This window comes from Thermobia domestica, chromosome 4, assembly GCF_964235325.1.
Source record: "Thermobia domestica chromosome 4, izTheDome1.hap1.1, whole genome shotgun sequence".
Classification (NCBI taxonomy): Eukaryota; Metazoa; Arthropoda; class Insecta; order Zygentoma; family Lepismatidae; genus Thermobia; species Thermobia domestica.
This window is the reverse complement of record NC_137457.1, coordinates 145,431,552-145,451,361: the sequence shown is the minus strand read 5'-3', so window position 1 is coordinate 145,451,361 and position 19,810 is coordinate 145,431,552. Positions and strand designations below refer to the sequence as shown.

The 19,810-nt window shown below is 33.6% G+C and overlaps 1 protein-coding gene across 1 annotated transcript in view; it reads right to left on the bottom strand.

The window, feature by feature from the left end:
• Positions 1-19,810, bottom strand: part of LOC145682902 (uncharacterized) — a 1,185,542-nt gene that overhangs the window by 404,051 nt on the left and 761,681 nt on the right. Inside the window, exon 11 of the mRNA XM_081754263.1 lies at positions 4,648-4,674. Within this exon, the coding sequence (XP_081610389.1) occupies positions 4,648-4,674 (27 nt within the window). The remainder of the gene's footprint in view (positions 1-4,647; positions 4,675-19,810) is intronic.

The window sequence follows — 19,810 nt, the reverse complement described above, 5'->3', positions numbered from 1 at the left end:
GAAGGTTACCGTTAGCTTACATGCTATTATTAATATGTTTCAAGTACGTGATTTAAAACACCTGCCAGATGACAATAAAGTTTTCAGATAGAAGATGTTGACACTGAATTAAGCAAATAGACAACAAGGAACTTCAATTATTCACTGTGCAATATTAAGCATCCTTACAAAGATATTGAAGTAAAAATTTTCACGTATAATCTCACCCTGAAGTGAAAAATATTTTATACCTTATTTTCATAAAATATTATATTATTCTTTTTCCTGGTAAAATCTGATTCTTTCTTCTGCATATAGGCCATTGTTTTGGTATGTAGTAAATTTTTGCATATTAAACTCTCAGTTAGTATGGAATACCTATTTTAATATATAATAATATCACCTTAAACAGTTACAATTACTACAAGCGTTAATATCAGGAATTTTAAAAATTCAATATTTTCAGTTTTTACTCTGATGACCGAGCAACATTCATGACTAACTTACTGACTTTTTGTTCCAAAATCGCAAACATTTTTATTTGATGGTTTATAATATAGTTAATGAAGATTAAACTGTTCATTTCAGCTCTTTAATTCCTATCGAAGATCAATATTCGAAAAATAAATATCTTTTCTTTGTGATTTTCATAGTCGGCAAATTAACCACATTCGGACATGTTTTCTCTCTTTTGTTGATAATACAAGTTTACAATGAAAAACTAGTCAGCTTTTACTTTCCTGGTTAATTCTGCGCTATACAGTGCATTTACTATGATTTGTTAAGCCGACGTACTATTTGTAGACCTGTATATAAGATCGACAGATATATACACAGATAGTTAGATAAGATACATTTAAGTAACACTCCTAACCGACAATTATTTATAATTTATCGAATTCTCTTGAGTGAAAACTAAAGACATTTTAATGCTACTTATTTTTTCCTACGTTATTTTCCATACGTCGTTTTTGATTGTACTGGTTATTTTATTTATGCAATAGATGTTCCACTATCTATCTACCCTCTAATTCCAGACATTAGAAAGCATCAATTCTCTCTGGAGAATTTGCGAAACAAAAATTCTAAATGGACACATAAAAAAGGGAATCCTAACTTAGAAAACAGTTCTCGAAAGCTCAAAATGCAAAATTTAGGAGACGTTTCCTTATAACATACACTTTAGTGGAAAATTGGACCATTAAAAATGTTCATTCTTAATATCAAAATGAGAAAATGTAATGTAATGGTGTTGCACATACAACGATATTTCTATGTTCAATTCCAAGAACTGAACTGCTCAACAAATTATACTCAATAATTGGTTTCTGGGACTTCTGCTACCTAGAAACTTTTGTAGCAAAGAAGGAATTACATGTTCTCCAGTAAATGAATTGTGTAAGAGTCAGGTAGTGTGGAGAGCATGGTGTAAAATATTGTATATATTTGCTCATTTAGTGATAAAATTTCTGCAAACGCAATGTTATTTCTGTGATAAAGAATATTTCCTCAACATATATACATAGAAAATGAAAAGAAAAAAAACTCTACTTTGGAAGTTACACTATATCAGAAAGGAAAGCTAAATGAATGAAGGATTATGGGAAGCTCCTTTAAAAATATTTTTGTGGTTTAATGAGTGGAGTAGTAACCTAAAAGTAGCATATCTTTTTGCACTGGATTAAATTTTATTCTTTTTCGTTCTTTCTTTCTTGTTTTCTTTTCTCTGAATTTTATTTGAAATCACATGAAAGGTAAAGAAAACAGTAATATATGTTTTTGTACTATTTTCAGAACAAAAATAACTAAATGAATATAGTAACATTTTTTCTAATGAGTTTTGCTTTAATATAGGTATGTAAGATATTTTGAGTGACATTTTCTACAATATTTATCATATAATTGCATTTCAAAATTTTTGTGTAATAAACAATTCGTATTATAGTAGATAGGAGTTCTGAAACCACCGCAAGAATTACTCAGTCAGAAATGGGACGTTTCAAGCAATTTGATCAATGCAATGGATTAGAACATGTATTTTATTTGTTTGATCACTTAAAAAATAATAGCTTTTGGTGTTTTTTCTGTAATTTAATCGAAAGTGGCATGGTTTATCCCATTTTATTTTGTATAGAAATAAAGAAACGTAGATTCACTTCTTCCACATGTCATACAACGTATATTTAAAAACATCCTTTTTCGGTGTACCTTAGTGTCTTTTGCGTGGTTATTCGAACTAAACCAGAAAACTTAGTGTTAAATTAAACTTAGTGTTAAATTAAACTTCCATTTTCATTGGACATATAAATATAGAGACTGATATTATTCGTAAAATGAAGAATGATTTTTTTAAAAAACTATATATATTTATACAGTTTATAGGTTTGTCCCACCTACAATTAAAATTAAAAATAAAACGTTACCTCCCAAGCTATTGAGATTAGTACAGACAGCCAACACCGCGCACAGAAACTCATCTTCGCACTAGATATCTTTGAGGTACTTGCATTTTTATATCCCTTGCAACATTTTATATGTTCAAATGTGTATAAAATCCTGAAATTAAATCCAGTTTAATCCACATCTATTTAGATTAGTCAGTATGGTAAATTAATGTATAAACTTTCATAATATAAAACCCTTGCTGAATCTTTGTCTAAGTGATTTTTCTTCTATCTGTTGCAGTTCTATGTCTATGACGATATGAGTTCGTGTAGGAAATAAAACATTTCAATACATTCACATGATGTATGTGTAAATATACAACCCTCTGTATCAGATACCTGTTGCCACGTCGACATAACTGGTGTAATTCTTTTACTTTCACATAACATTATTTCGATGTATAATAAAGGGGGATCGAAAAGAATTTTCTTCCGAAGTTTGTTCGTTCACCATATCTACATAATTCTTTGATATAGAAATTTTAACTTTTTCGAAATATTCTGTTCATATATAGTCTTGTATAAAATACAATTTTGTAAAGCGTTGCCTTTTGATAGAGAAGAAGAGACTGAATAAACATATATTTTCTGTTGGTTGTCACCTGAAATACTAAATTACCTTAAATATTATCATTCAGAAGTAAGCTTAAGACTTGATGAAATTTTATAACATCGGAAAATCACAGAAGAAATGTCTCAAATAGTTGTTATCGAACAACCTGTAATTTTGTACAAATTGACATTCAAGTTTGTACACTTCGAACTTAAGAAAGGGAGACAATAATTTTTATTTTAAGTTTCACCTAATATCTGCACTTGTTCTACAAAAAAAAGGAAAAAGAAAAAAGAAGAAAAGAAAAATGAACAAATACAAAGTACTAATGCAATTCTTAAACAACGCATTAGAAGTTTGAAAAATATAAAATACCGTTGGAGTGTTTTATTATATATTCTCTTAAAGTAGATCTCAGATGTAATTGGCATAGTACAAATAGCGATATTTGGACATCAACGTAAGGTATATTGCTTAACAGATATTGCTTAACTAATGTATAAAAATATAATGTAAATATTCCTTATATTTACATTTTATTTTTATACATTAGTAGCCTCGCCAATACCGTAACAAAGTAGTGTGAAGTACCTCGGTGTCACTTTCTACAATCGTCTCTGTTCAAACGCTAACCTCCCTAATTTACAAGCTAATATTAGCCGTCGGTTAAACTCATTACTGAGTTTGAAAAGAGCTATTTGTTGTCTTAACACCAAATTTATTCTTTCTACCTATAATGTTTCTGTTCGTACTGCTCTTAAGCATGATTATGTCGCCTGGTTATTAGCTCTAAGAAAGTTTTATGACAAGCTAAAGGTCTTGGAACGTTATGTTCTACAGTTTGTTATCCATTGCCGCATCCACTCACCCACGAAATCTACCGTCGCCAACTTCGTATAAAAATACCAACATTCGTGCATCATTTCTAAAACTGCCGCTCACGCTACATTCAACACTGCATATCACATACTCATCCTATTCTTCTTGTACTCTTAGACAAGACACCACCTTTACCACGTTATGCTTTAACACCAATATATCATCTTTTTGCTATAAAAAACGTGATCAAACTGTCGTCGCTACTACTATTATATGTCCTTGTGTATTGTTACTTGCCTGTCACTTCATCATTTGCTTTTCGTGTCATGCTAAAACCTCATACATGCGTATATAAAGAGGCAAAGTTTAAAAAATCCTGATATATTATTCAAAATAGACCTACAAGTAAATACATGCTCATGGATCAAGAGAAGGGATTACCTTCTGGACCTGAAAATCTACTTATGAAATAAAACTGCACTTAAAATTACTTAGCATGTTGCAAGTACTTTGCACAAAGTTTTCAATAGGTGTATAGATTATGCATCAAACTTAAACGAAACTTGAAATCTAAAAGGGCAAAAGATTCACTATTTTTTTATCACTTTACATTACATTTTTGAGATTCTTTGTATTAAAGTTTATACACACGTGCCACAAACGCTATAGTTTAAAGCTAACAACTGATGTTACTATATTTTATATATAAGTGTGTGTGTACATTATTTTTGTTGACTTGCTAGTAAAGAGATACCTGAGGAATGCCCCCTCAGCTTGTTTCTTGTTAGAGGTTACTAATCTAAACAATCAGGGTTTCTAAACTAAAAACAAAGTAAATAAGAAAATACTCACATTCTATATTCGCATACGGTTTAAGATCTGAAATGAATTATACACATATGTATATTACATATATAATTGCCACATCGATGGGACCTATTTATATATACAAAATACGACTAATACAACTCACACACGTTTTCAATATATCGTAACGAAAGGTGTAACTTTGGGAGTTACTTGTGCATGTTCACTGTTCACTATTGCAACGGATAATAATGATTTTTCCACCCTTCAAATTGCTTACGTTCTTGAAACGTTTTGTATAATGGAAGCTACGTCGCCCAGCGGAAAGTCGTATCAAACATTATTTGAAGTAAACTGGTAGTACCGTTCAAAATTTGCTGTTGCATAGTGCTTACAAAATTCGTGAGACTGAGAAAAACCTACGCTCAAGGTTCTCCTGTGAGATCTCGATCTTAACATAGGGCTAAAAAATTAAACTTGTGTTCAATGGCACGGACCAAAGTTGAAGGAAATCAAATATTCAATATTCCACCTATCAATGTGCGGCAAATCCTTGCAAAAGACTTTTAATTATACCCATATAAGCTTCATGTTTAGAATAAGTTGTTCGACCAAAATAACATTTAATCAATCACATATGATTGTCCAACCAGCAAAATTGATAACATTATGCAACAGTTTGAAACTCCCAACAAAGCTTAATTTCAGGTCAATTGTTATGTCGATAAAGAAAACTACCAATTGTGAGCTAGACAAAAACCGCAAGTGTTGCATAAAACTTCATTGCGTAGTACCAAGTTTAATTTGTTGGGTGCACAAAATTATGATTGTGTGATACATTTTTTGGGGGAAACGGACATATTAACATCTTCAAAGTTCACATCTGAGCTATTGAAAGCAGTGTTACGAACACGTTTCATTCCGGTAATGAAAAGGCTCGTCCAGAGGACATATGGCTGCAGCAGGATGTTTCCACCAGTGATACTATATTAGTGTCAATGACAAGCCTTCGGCGACACTTTCCGGCACGCCCCATATCCATAGTTGGTAATATGGTGTGGTTAACCAAGTTCCCTGATCGAATACCATCCGGCAATATCCTATGGGGCTATCAAAGAAAGACGATGCACAACATAATACGCACTGAAATCGATGAGCTAAAGTATAGCATCTAAAGGTATATAGCAACAAACCCTGGTGAGTCCTTCCTCCAAATTATGATAACTACACTGGCAGGAACAAACGATATTCTATTGAAGACGATCGCTTTTAATGGATGTGAGTAAAATATTTAATATACTGCAAGGTTCTCAAATTTTTTCATTGAGTTGCACATTGATAGTGCATAATGTTTTGTTCACTAAGCTCGAATATAAACCATCCAAATACATGTGAATTAAATCATATAACTTAATCAAATTATAGTCTAAGAAAAATAACTTAATATTTTTGTTTTCTGCATTTTTCTTAGAGCATGATGTAGGATGATATTTTAAAGTACTGTTGACTACGTAGTTGTTTTGTAGTTATTATTATTACATTCTTTAACAATTCTCTTATTCATTTTGGTTTTCCATTACTTCAATACTCGATAATATTTCAAGGAACAAAGAACAGAATAAAATATTACTCATGTTTTGTGGTTATGTAAATTAAATTATCCTTTGAGGTAGAAATAGCTTTTGAGATTTAAATGACCATTTTGATTCTCAGTATGCAATATAGTTTGTGTAGCTATTCTACTAAACTCTTTAAAATTATAAATTTTTAGTTATAATTGTATACCTAATATCCTTAGTGAAAGCAATATATATATATATATATATATATATATATATATATATATATATATATATATATATATATATATATATATATATATATATATGTATATTAAAAACATTTGTTTATTGGCACACGATGTTAGAGGGTGATTATAGGCACTGTTTCACATAATTTGATGACACTCAATCCTTCGCCATTATTTCCAAAATACTGTAATAATATTATATTCATATAAATAAGGACTATGAGGATTATGTTGATCTTGTGTGCCATTTACTCATTAAATAACATTTACCTACCTTTTCCTGTCGATATAATTTGTTTAATGAAAATCTGAGACCCGTAGTACAAACGTCTCTAATAATAAAGTGTTGGATATGTTAATATTATAAAGTATTTGTTCAATCACGCTCCCCGTAGTAAATTTATATATTTGGTAATAACTGAAATATCTAAATACATTTTATAATAATTATTGAATAAGAATATTACGTATTTCGTGTTCTGCAAATTAATTACTACCAAAATGAGAAACAATTTCCCAAATAAAAATACGTAATTTATGGGTAGGGTAGTGTATGCCCGTTTTTAATATATAATTCACAGTAATTTCTTTAATTTATATATCTATGATTTATTTCCTTAAATATATTAACATTTTGCTCATTACAACTACTGTAGTAGTAGGATAAAATTGTTGCAGAGACCATATAAATAAACAGAAAGTAACCTATTACTGTAGAAGATTTGATTTGCTCTATCACAACTCCTTGCACTCTCAGTAGTAGTAAAATGACACTAACTAAAATACAAAAGTGAAACTAAGATTTAATTGATAGCTAGAGCAGCTTCAAATTAAATTGCTCAATAAGATGCTATTTCACATCGGTATGAATACGTCATTATATATCAAAATCGTACTAAAGTCCTTCTACTACACCCACCCGATATGACGAAAATGAAAATGTTAGTACTTTCAACTACTAATTCTTGATAGATGCGTTAATAAGTTTAACTTATGTGCATGTTAAACCAATTAATATTACAGATACATTAACAATGAGAATTGTACTTGACACAAGTAAACACGTTCTTAAATTTTATAAATTGCAGTTATATTTAATTATGGTTCATAAGTGACGATTACCTATAATTACTGAAGTACTGCTGACTCTTTCACAATTTCCTTTTCTATACGTGCATTTTACTTTGCTATTGTGATATTTATAAAATCTAAGAAATTTCGATAATATATATATATATATATATATATATATATATATATATATATATATATATATATATATATATATATATATAATGCGCATTCAGAAAGTAACTTTCACTATTAAAAAAAAACACACTCCCAGGAAACTATTTATTGGCAACAGATACAGCAATGTTACAGCTATTTTTCACCGTACCAACCAAGAGAATTGAGACACTTCTCGTATCGCGCGATCAACTTCTGAATCCCACTGTCGTAGAACTCTGTCCCCTGCGAATGGAACCAGCGTGCGACAGACGTCTGCAGTCGTCGTCGTTGAGAAAACGCACACCGGATGACAGGAATATCTTGAGCTGCACGAAAACGTGGAAGTCGCTGGGAACAAGGTCAGGACTGTAAGGTGGATGATCAAAGACCTCCCAGCCGAATTCCTTCAGCACAGCCGCTCTGCGCCAAGCCGTAGGTGGAAGAGCATTGTCATGGAGGAGCAAAACACCGGCAGTAAGCTTAAAACGCCTCTTCTTTTGAATGGCACATCTCAATTTCCGCAGTGTTTCACTGTAACGGTTAGCGTTCACTGTTTCACCTCTGGGTACGAAGTCAATTAGGAAAATGCCCTTCCTCTTCTAAAACACCATCCACATAACTTTCTGCACCGACAGCGTCTGTTTGAACTTCTTCCTGACCGGAGATCCATTGTGCCGAAAATACATTGCAGCTACTTGGTTTCCGGGGTGAAGTACGCAATCCACGTCTCATCGCCCGTGGCAATCCTGTCGAGAAAAGCATCGCCGTCATCGTAGTACCTTTGCAGAAATGTCAGGGCTGCTCCTGAACGTTTCCAATGTCAGGTTTTTCGGCACCCACCTGGCACACAGCTTTTTGAACAGCAGGCGCTTCGTGAAAATCTCATGCAACACGGATCGCGATATCTGAGGAAAATGGCTGCTCAGCTCCGTAATCGTGAAGCGACGGTTCTCTACTATGCGCTGCCGCACCAGCTCAAGCAGTTCATCAGTGATAAGGGACGGTCGCATTCATATACTTAATCGCATTCATTAGGAAGAATTTTTCTGGCCTATCAGTGCTACTTTAAGATGATTATTGTCAAAGCAGATTAAAATTATGGGATATATGCATTTAAGATGATGCATATGACTTCAGGTAGTATTAGCTTTTATTTCTCCTATGGTTTCCAAGTATTCCATAGGTTCAGGAAAGTTACTCCTCTACCTTATCGTGAACCAGAATCATAATTCGAATTATTATACTTCTAACTTGATTTTTTTTAATCTACAGTTTCCCATCTCAGTCACCGTATTTGCACTACATTTGGTATCTATAATTATCTTAATATATAACAACAATAACCTACAGAAATTTAATAAGATATTAGATCTCATATTTGACATGTTTCTATTAGAAAGCTATTATTTTTTCTAAGAATTTCAAAGTTAGTTTTAATTTATACATTATTAACATACCAAAAATTTCAGCGTACCACTATCTATCTATCTATATCAATATATATATATATATATATATATATATATATATATATATATATATATATATATATATCGCCCATGGACCACAGAGCACTATTCTACAGGTCAAAACAAAGTGAAAAATTATGTGATGATTTGCCCTCCAAGGACTCCTTTAGCTGCTATGGGGAATCAAAATTTTACAATATTGCAAGGTCGCATACTAACTTGGAACCATTAACATCACTTTACAAATACATCAAACAGTTAAATGGATTGCTACACTTATACGTGAGCTAGTATCAATTTATATCCATTTTAGCTGCCATCTGGAAAAAATCAATGGAACTATTTGATAGATTAGTAGATGTATTCTATAGCTCTTTATTTGCGACGTTACCACATAGTGTAACTCGTGTCTCCAGACAAGGACCCGAAAGGTGCAAAAGTATATATATATATATATATATATATATTCTTTGCTTTATTATGACTTGTAGAATAGTGTTCTGTGGTCCGTGGTTGCCATTTTTAAAACACCCGATATATATATATATATATATATATATATATATATATATATATATATATATATATATATATATATATATATATATATATATATATATATGAGATTGTCGTTATGTTTTGTATACACTTTCTTTCGTGAAATCGTATTTGAGATCACTTCTCTACTCTCCAGCTAGTATGTCAAAGTTGGTACTGAGTCCAACTCCCTTAAAGCATCAGTAGCGGGACGTCTTAGGCTTTACTGGTTCGAAGATGATGAGAAAGTGCACTAAAAGTCTCCATAATGGGGGGTAGACTCGTATTTCAGAAATAGAGCTTGTACTGGAAATCGAACCCCAGATAACTTATGAAGACTGTGAACTGAATCAAAATAGGGAGGAATAGCATGGCTAAATTAAAGAAACCATTTCCATTGTTAATTTTTATTTATAAGAAAAAATTAAAAATGAAATACAAAGAATTTTACCATTCGGTTATTTGAAATTACAACTTTAGATTGTTACTACATAACATGTATGGGCACAACCCCTACATTACAAAACGGGTGCTAGAAGGTTATCACGCTAAGCCGAGATTTATTGAAAACAGTAGATTTGATAATTCGTACTTGCAACTTGCATTGGCCAAAAGGGGAAGTGATAATTTCCGAAGTGGAAATTTGGTCTCATTTTTAAGTTGTAATTTAACGTCAATTTCTAACAAGTCTCAGGTGCTCCATAGTCAAGTGTTCCATATCGGGGGACTTAAAAAAATAATCACATACCTGATCTTATAATGATCGTCCGTTGCGATGAATCCCAGTTCACTTCATAAACGCCGGAAATGAACAACAACCTGAGCTCGGCGAAGGGCCTCGCTTATATAGCGATTTTGTCCCACGTATTTTCTGCTAGTTCTGACGTAGCTCTCGAGCTACGTCACGAGGCTTGACGAGCTTGGAGAAGTTTTTTTTTCACACGCATGCCCAATAGTGGCCAAGACTTCTAGTTTTTCTATGATTTTCCCCATCACGCCGGGGCGGAAGTATCTATTTTACATTTACTAATACATCTTTATTTCACGTTTAGCTCCAAATACATAATGTTTTTATGTACTTATCACTTGCGTGATGTTTAATAAATTTACAGCCGCGACCCAGCTCTGTGATTTGGGTAAATCAAAGCCAGGGTCATACCACTATTACATGCGTGTGGATTGGTGTCAATGAGGCATCAGGTTGCTAATGCAATCAAAGCCTCACTTGACTCCGTTCTCCCTTTCTCTCTTTCTCTGCGACACACACAATTAGAAAAGCGCGGGCGTCTCACCCCATAATTTGAGTCCGGCTTAGGACTTCGACGCTTAACTGTGTAACAGTTATCCGCCGACCTCATTAAAATATATAAATAAATTAAAATGTCGAAAGTTATCTTCCTAATAAAATGTATCCAAATACGGAAACGGTTATCCAAGGCAAGTTGTTGGTATTTAAAGGGTTAATATAGAACGGGACTTACTTAAGGCGCTAAGGAACTAGAAAAAAAATTACCGAGAATCTGGAGATTATGTACGAATGAATTAAAGAGAGCGGAATTGTAAGATTTCATGTCTTTCGACTATACCACGTTTAAATGCTACAGTAGTTTCATTAACAAAGTATTAGATTGGAGAACCATGTATAATATTTTTTCAGTAGAATGGGTATATAGTATATACGAAGCTCTATGATTTGAAATTTGTAAAATTAAACATTACAATCATGGTATCCTTCTAGCACAATTGCCAAGAGGTTTCGTGTGAAATCAAGATAATAGATTTTTTACCAGTTTCTAACTCTAGTATTAAGCATGAATTCAAACCAATTACGAGTGCACCTGGTAGTATCGAAAAAGAAAATTTAAATTTTGTGAATAAACCGATTTGCTAGGTACAGTCGAATTTACTGGTAAATAATGAGTGAAGAATAGTACGTAATTGAATTACAGATACATGTAACCAATGTTCTTTGTGTAGATAGTCGCACGTGTTAAATGTGATTGTCTCAGGTTAATAACATGATTCAGGAAAGAAATAAAAAGATCAAAATGAAGTACACCCAAGAAATAGCGTGAAGCGCTTTAAAGTTTGACTGATCTGTACAAGAAAATTAAAAGAGCAGTTTCACTTTTCTATAGTATAAACCAAATGGGAAACACATAATGATATAGAATAGTACACTCGACCTTTTGTGTCTTATTTCTGAGAACCTTGTGGGGTTGTGCCTCAGTTAGTGAACAAAATTCATTACGTTGTTTCAATATACCAATTATAATTAACAAAGCATAGGCAATACTCTACTTTCCTATAAAACAAGAATCAAGTCAATGTTGTATATTTATGGCATATAAAAACAAATATAACTTGAAAATTATTTAAGTATAATGTTACATATCCTATAATACATTTCTTGTAACACAAGAATCGATCACATGCTAAATGCTTAAAGCATGTAAGTAATATAGCTTGAATGTGGTATTGTATGTTGAATAATAAACGATTAATAAACAATGCTTACTAAATTTTTCGAGTTCGTCTATAAACATTTGATATTAAAATTAAATCTAATTTTATCTAAAAATATAACTAACATTATTAGCTATTACTAGCTAATACATTGGTTGCAATAAGTGTAATATATTACAGTCTTACTGCATAACTCTGTCCTATACTAGTGACCAAAGTATTTTTTTAACTTACTCATTTTGTTTACTGAAGCGACCTTGTTTTGGTTCTCTCATCCTGTGTGGTATACATCACGCTAGACACATTGACATTTACATATACTGGCAATATACAGACAGTACAAGCTCATTAGCGCACTTGAGCGCACCTAGGGATTGAATACAAATGAGTATGGGTTTACTTTCTATGAGAGGTTCTGTCGGCAAGAGGGAGACTTACCAATTGAAGAGCCGGCCGTGTGGTTAGTGTGTTAGCCAATGCCCTAATGGCCTACGGTAATAACGGATACAAATTCTAATGGTCGGGGATGCAGTTACATTAACCATACCAGAGTACATGTTTTGAAAGGAACTGTACAAGCAGACGCTATAAAGTGTCTTCGTAATTAGGGGGATGTTTGGGGGGTCTAGAGGTTAGTATTGTTAGTATTCTTATTCTTATTATTATTAGTATTAGAAGTAGTATTGATATCAGCGTTTGTATTTTATTTTATTTTTCTAAATACAAAACGAAATCGAGAGGGATGTCTTTGGAGTTAAAAGGAAATTTACGTCGTAAAGTAATAGGGATCGTGTTCCGTCATGTTGGTGCTTCCTGTTGTTTTTATAGGTTAGATTTTAAACACAAAAGTTAACCACAACAAAAGCTATGGTTGAGCTAGAGAATTTCATTTTATATTTTTTAAACACCGGAATTATGTTCCGTTCTTTCTTTTAATTCAAATAACTTTGACTGATAACAACCATATGCTTCCTTTTGTGGAGAACTTTACTGTTGTAAACTTTAAACACACATTGTGACTTAGTTATACAGAGAATAATTTTATATAGATACTGAATGCATGGAGACATATATATATCGTGTTGTTGAGCAACAGTTGAATGCAGATATGATTAATTTCAATATGCAGTGGATAATTCAATAAAATGCTTCCTTGTTCTTTCTTTGTTTTTGACAAAAGATAAATATACAGGGGTTACAAAAATTACGTTCTTTAACGTAGTGGAATGAGAATGAGGAGATACGATTACCATATTCACATATAGGCTTCTTCAATTGTCTGAAACGAATCTTGTGCTTCCACTTGACCAAATAATAGGAATTTGAATTATATATCAGGCAACAAATTTCAATGGTTTTGGCACATTATTATCGTGGTTGTTACATTGAAATTGAGTTATTCCGAGTAGCGTCTCAAGGTCTCTTGACATTTGCTGTTTGTTTATTATTACAATCTTCATATGATTTGTCACAACGCCGATTGGAAAGAAGTTTTATTCCTTTTGCTTATGAGAATTATCACTTGTCCAAATTTTGTGTTTATTCTGGTACGAGAAGAGGTTTTCACCTGTAAGAAATTAACTGAGGCATGTAAATGGGAGTCTGTTTGTAGACGAAAGAAATTTCTTTGTCACTGCAGAAGATCATAAGTTTCTGTGGCACAGAGAAAGTTCTGTATCCGGATGGAGTTTCGGATTTTAGATAACTGTTGTCCACCAATAAAAAGTGATGCATCGCAAAAAAAATCGATTTCCATATTGTCCCTCTAAATCCGCACTGGATGGGACAAGTGTAACGAGCAATTTTTTCCGAGCAAATTATTACCCTAGAGGGTAAAATTCGCCCGGGAAAATTTGACGTCAAGAATAGGGGTACAAATATTATCGTGAAAATATTACCCTACATGTCAATCAAATATATTGTTGAAAGGTGGGTAAAAATTGACCGGGAAAAAATGACTTCTCACGAAAGAGGGTAATAATATCCCGGGCAAATTGTACCCTATAGCTAAACTCGCTTGAACTAAAAAGTAAATTTCTCCTAAAGAGGGTAATAATTGACCAGGAAAAAATGACTTCTCACGAAAGAGGGTAATAATTTCCCGGGCAAATTGTACCCTATAGCTAAACTCGCTTGAACTACACAGTTAATTTTTCCTAAAGAGGGTAATAATTGACCAGGAAAAAATGACTCCTCACGAAAGAGGGTAATAATATCCCGGGCAAATAGTACCCTCTTGCTAAACTCTATAGAATTACAGTATACATTTCTCCTAAGAAGGGTAATAATTGACCAGGAAAAAATTACTTCTCACGAAAGAGGGTAATAATATCCCGAGCAAATTGTACCCTATAACTAAACTCGCTTGAACTACACAGTAAATTTCCCCAAAAGAAGGTAATAATTGACCAGGAAAAAATTACTTCTCACGAAAGTGGGTAATAATATCCCGGCAAATTGTACCCTATAGCTAAACTCGCTTGAACTACACAGTAAATTTCTCCTAACGAGGGTAATAATATACCAGGAAAAAATGACTTCTCACGAAAGAGGGTAATAATATCCCGGCAAATAGTACCCTCTTGCTAAACTCTATAGAATTACAGTGTACATTTCTCCTAAAGAGGGTAATAATTGACCAGGAAAAATGACTTCTCACGAAAGAGGGTAATAATTTCCTGGGCCAATTGTACCATATAGCTAAACTCGCTTGAACTACACAGTAAATTTCTCCTAAAGAGGGTAATAATTGACCAGGAAAAAAGACTTCTATCTAAAGAGGGTAATAACTTCCCGGGCAAACTGTACCCTATAGCTAAACTCGCTTGAACTACACAGTAAATTTCTCCTGAAGAAGGTAATAATTGACCAGGAAAAAATGACTTCTCACGAAAGAGGGTAATAATATCACGGGCAAATTGTACCCTCTTGCTAAACTCTATAATGTTAGAGTATACATTTCTCATAAGAAGGGTAATAATTGACAAGGATAAAATAACTTCTCACGAAAGAGGGTAATAATTTCCCAGGCAAATTGTACCCTATAGCTAAACTCGCTTGAACTACACAGTAAATTTCTTCTAAAGAGGATAATAATTAACCAGGAAAAAATGACTTCTTACGAAAGAGGGTAATAATATCCCGGGCAATTAGTACCCTCTTGCTAAACTCCATAGAATTACAGTATACATTTCTCCTAAGAAGGGTAATAATTGACCAGGAAAAAATGACTTCTCACGAAAGAGGGTAATAATATCACGGGCAAATTGTACCCTATAACTAAACTCACTTGAACTACACAGTAAATTTCTTCTAAAGAGGGTAATAATTGGCCAGGAAAAAATGACTTCTCACGAAAGAAAGTAATAATTTCCCGGGCAAATTTACCCTATAGCTAAACTCGCTTGAACTACACAGGAAATTTCTCCTAATGAGGGTAATAATTGACCAGGGAAAAATGACATCTCACGAAAGAGGGTAATAATTTCCCGGGCAAATTGTACTCTATAGTTAAACTCGCTTGAACTACACAGTAAATTTCTCCTAAAGAGGGCAATAATTGACCAGGAAAAAATGACTTCTCACGAAAGAGGGTAATAATATCCCGGCAAATTGTACCCTATAGCTAAACTCGCTTGAACTACACAGTAAATTTCTCCTAACGAGGGTAATAATATACCAGGAAAAAATGACTTCTCACGAAAGAGGATAATAATTTCAAGGGGAAATTGTACCCTATAGCTAAACTCGCTTGAACTACACAGTAAATTTCTCCTAAAGAGCGTAATAATTGACCAGGAAAAAATGACTTTTCACGAAAGAAGGTAATAATATCCCGGGCAAATAGTACCCTCTTGCTAAACTCTATGGAATTACAGTATACATTTCTCCTAAGAAGGGTAATAATTGACCAGGAAAAAATGACTTCTCACGAAAAAGGGTAATAATTTCCCGGACAAATTGTACCCTATAGCTAAACTCGCTTGAACTACACAGTAAATTTCCCTAAAGAGGGTAATAATTGACCAGGAAAAAAAAACTTCTCACGAAAGTGGGTAATAATATCCCGGCAAATAGTACCCTCTTGCTAAACTCTATAGAATTACAGTGTACATTTCTCCTAAAGAGGGTAATAATTGACCAGGAAAAATGACTTCTCACGAAAGAGGGTAATAATTTCCTGGGCCAATTGTACCCTATAGCTAAACTCGCTTGAACTACACAGTAAATTTCTCCTAAAGAGGGTAATAATTGACCAGGAAAAAAGACTTCTATCTAAAGAGGGTAATAACTTCCCGGGCAAACTGTACCCTATAGCTAAACTCGCTTGAACTACACAGTAAATTTCTCCTGAAGAAGGTAATAATTGACCAGGAAAAAATTACTTCTCACGAAAGAGGGTAATAATATCCCGGGCAAATTGTACCCTATAGCTAAACTCGCTTGAACTACACAGTAAATTTCTCCTAAAGAGGGTAATAATTGACCAGGAAAAAATCAATTCTCACGAAAAAGCGTAATAATTTCTCGGGCAAATTGTACCCTACAACTAAACTCGCTTGAACTACACAGTACTTTTCTCCTAAAGAGGGTAATAATTGACCAGGAAAAAATGACTTCTCACGAAAGAGGGTAATAATTACCCGGGCAAATTGAACCTATAGCTAAACTCGCTTGAACTACACAGTAAATATCTCCTAAAGAGGGTAATAATTGACCAGGAAAAAATGACTTCTCACGAAAGAGGGTAATAATTTCCCGGGCAAATTGACCCTATAGCTAAACTCGCTTGAACTACAAAGTAAATTTCTCCTAAAGAGGGTAATAATTGACCAGAAAAAAATGACTTCTCACGAAAGTGGGTAATAATATCCCGGGCAAATTGTACCCTATAGCTAAACTCGCTTGAACTACACAGTAAATTTCTCCTAACGAGGGTATAATATACCAAAAAAATGACTTCTCACGAAAGAGGGTAATAATTTCCCGGGCAAATTGTACCCTACAGATAAACTCGCTTGAACTACACAGTAAATTTCTTCTAAAGAGGGTAATAATTGACCAGGAAAAAAAGACTTCTATCTAAAGAGGGTAATAACTTCCCGGGCAAACTGTACCCTACAGATAAACTCGCTTGAACTACACAGTAAATTTCTTCTAAAGAGGGTAATAATTGACCAGGAAAAATGACTTCTCACGAAAGAGGGTAATAATTTCCTGGGCCAATTGTACCATATAGCTAAACTCGCTTGAACTACACAGTAAATTTCTCCTAAAGTGGGTAATAATTGACCAGGAAAAAACGACTTCTATCTAAAGAGGGTAATAACTTCCCGCGCAAACTGTACCCTATAGCTAAACTCGCTTGAACTACACAGTAAATTTCTCCTAAAGAGGGTAATAATTGTCCTGGAAAAAATGACTTCTCACGAAAGAGGGTTATAATATCCAGGCAAATAGTACCCTCTTGCTAAACTCTATAGAATTACAGTATACATTTCTCCCAAGAAGGGTAATAATTGACCAGGAAAAAATGACTTTTCACGAAAGAGGGTAATAATATCACGGGCAAATTCTACCCTATAGTTAACTCGCTTGAACTACACAGTAAATTTCTCCTAGAGAGGGTAATAATTGACCTGGAAAAAATGACTTCTCACGAAAGAGGGTAATAATATCCCGGGCAAATTGTACCCTATAGCTAAACTCGCTTGAACTAAAAAGTAAATTTCTCCTACCGAGGGTATAATATACCAGGAAAAAATGAATTCTCACGAAAGAGGGTAATAATTTCCCGGGCAAATTGTACCCTATAGCTAAACTCGCTTGAACTACACAGTATATTTCTCCTAAAGAGGGTAATAATTGACCAGGAAAAAATGACTTTTCACGAAAGAAGGTAATAATATCCAGAGCAAATAGTACCCTCTTGGTAAACTTTATAGAATTACAGTATACATTTCTCCTAAGAAGGGTAATAATTGACCAGGATAAAATGACTTCTCTCGAAAGAGGGTAATAATTTTACGTACAAATTGTACACTATAGCTAAACTCGCTTGAACTACACTGTAAATTTCCCCAAAAGAGGGTATTAATTTACCTGGAAAAACTGACATTTCACGAAAGTGGGTAATAATATCCCGGCAAATAGTACCCTCTTGCTAAGCTCTATAGAGCTACAGTGTACATTTCTCCAAAAGAGGGTAATAATTGACCAGGAAAAATGACTTCTCGCGAAAGAGGGTAATAATTTCCTGGGCCAATTGTACCCTCTAGCTAAACTCGCTTGAACTACACAGTAAATTTCTCCTAAAGAGGGTAATAATTGACCAGGAAATAATAATTTCTCACCAAAGAGGGTAATAATATCTCGGGCAAATTGTACCCTATAGCTAAACTCGCTTGAACTACACAGTATATTTCTCCTAAAGAGGGTAATAATTGACCAGGAGAAAAAGACTTATATCTAAAGAGGGTAATAACTTCCCGGGCAAACTGTACCCTATAGCTAAACTCGCTTGAACTACACAGTAAATTTCTCCTAAAGAAGGTAATAATTGACCAGGAAAAAATGACTTCTCACGAAAGAGGGTAATAATTTCCCGGGCAAATTCTACCCTATAGTTAAACTCGATTGAACTACACAGTAAATTTCTCCTAAAAAGGGTAATAAGTGACCAGGAAAAAATGACTTCTCACGAAAGAGGGTAATAATATCACAGGGAAAATAGTACCCTCTTGCTAAACTCTATAGAATTACAGTAGACATTTCACCTAAGAAGGGTAATAATTGACCAGGAAAAAATGACTTCTCACGAAAGAGGGTAATAATTTCCCGGACAAATTGTACACTATAGCTAAACTCGCTTGAACTACACAGTAAATTTCTTCTAAAGAGGGTAATAATTGACCAGGAAAAAATGACTTCTCACGAAAGAGAGTAATAATTTCCCGGACAAATTGTACACTATAGCTAAACTCGCTTGAACTACACAGTAAATTTCTCCTAAAGAGGGTAATAATTGACCAGAAAAAATTACTTCTCACGAAAGAGGATAATAATTTCCCGGACAAATTGTACACTATAGTTTAACTCGCTTAAACTACACAGTAAATTTCTCCTAAAGAGGGTAATAAGTGACCAGGAAAAAATGACTTCTCACGAAAGAGGGTAATAATATCCCGAAAAAATAGTACTCTCTTGCTAAACTCTACAGAATTACAGTAGACATTTCACCTAAGAAGGGTAATAATTGACAAGGACAAAATTACTTCTAACGAAAGAGGGTAATAATTTCCCGGACAAATTGTACACTATAGCTAAACTCGCTTGAACTACACAGTAAAGTTCCCCGAAAGAGGGTAATAATTGATCAGGAAAAAATGACTTCTCACGAAAGTGGGTAATAATATCCCAGCAAATAGTACCCTCTTACTAAACTCTATAGAATTACAGTGTACATTTCTCCTAAAGAGGGTAATAATTGACCAGGAAAAATGTCTTCTCACGAAAGAGGGTTATAATATCCAGGCAAATAGTACCCTCTTGCTAAACTCTATAGAATTACAGTATACATTTCTCCCAAGAAGGGTAATAATTGACCCTGAAAAAATGACTTTTCACGAAAGAGGGTAATAATATCACGGGCAAATTATACCCTATAGTTAACTCGCTTGAACTACACAGTAAATTT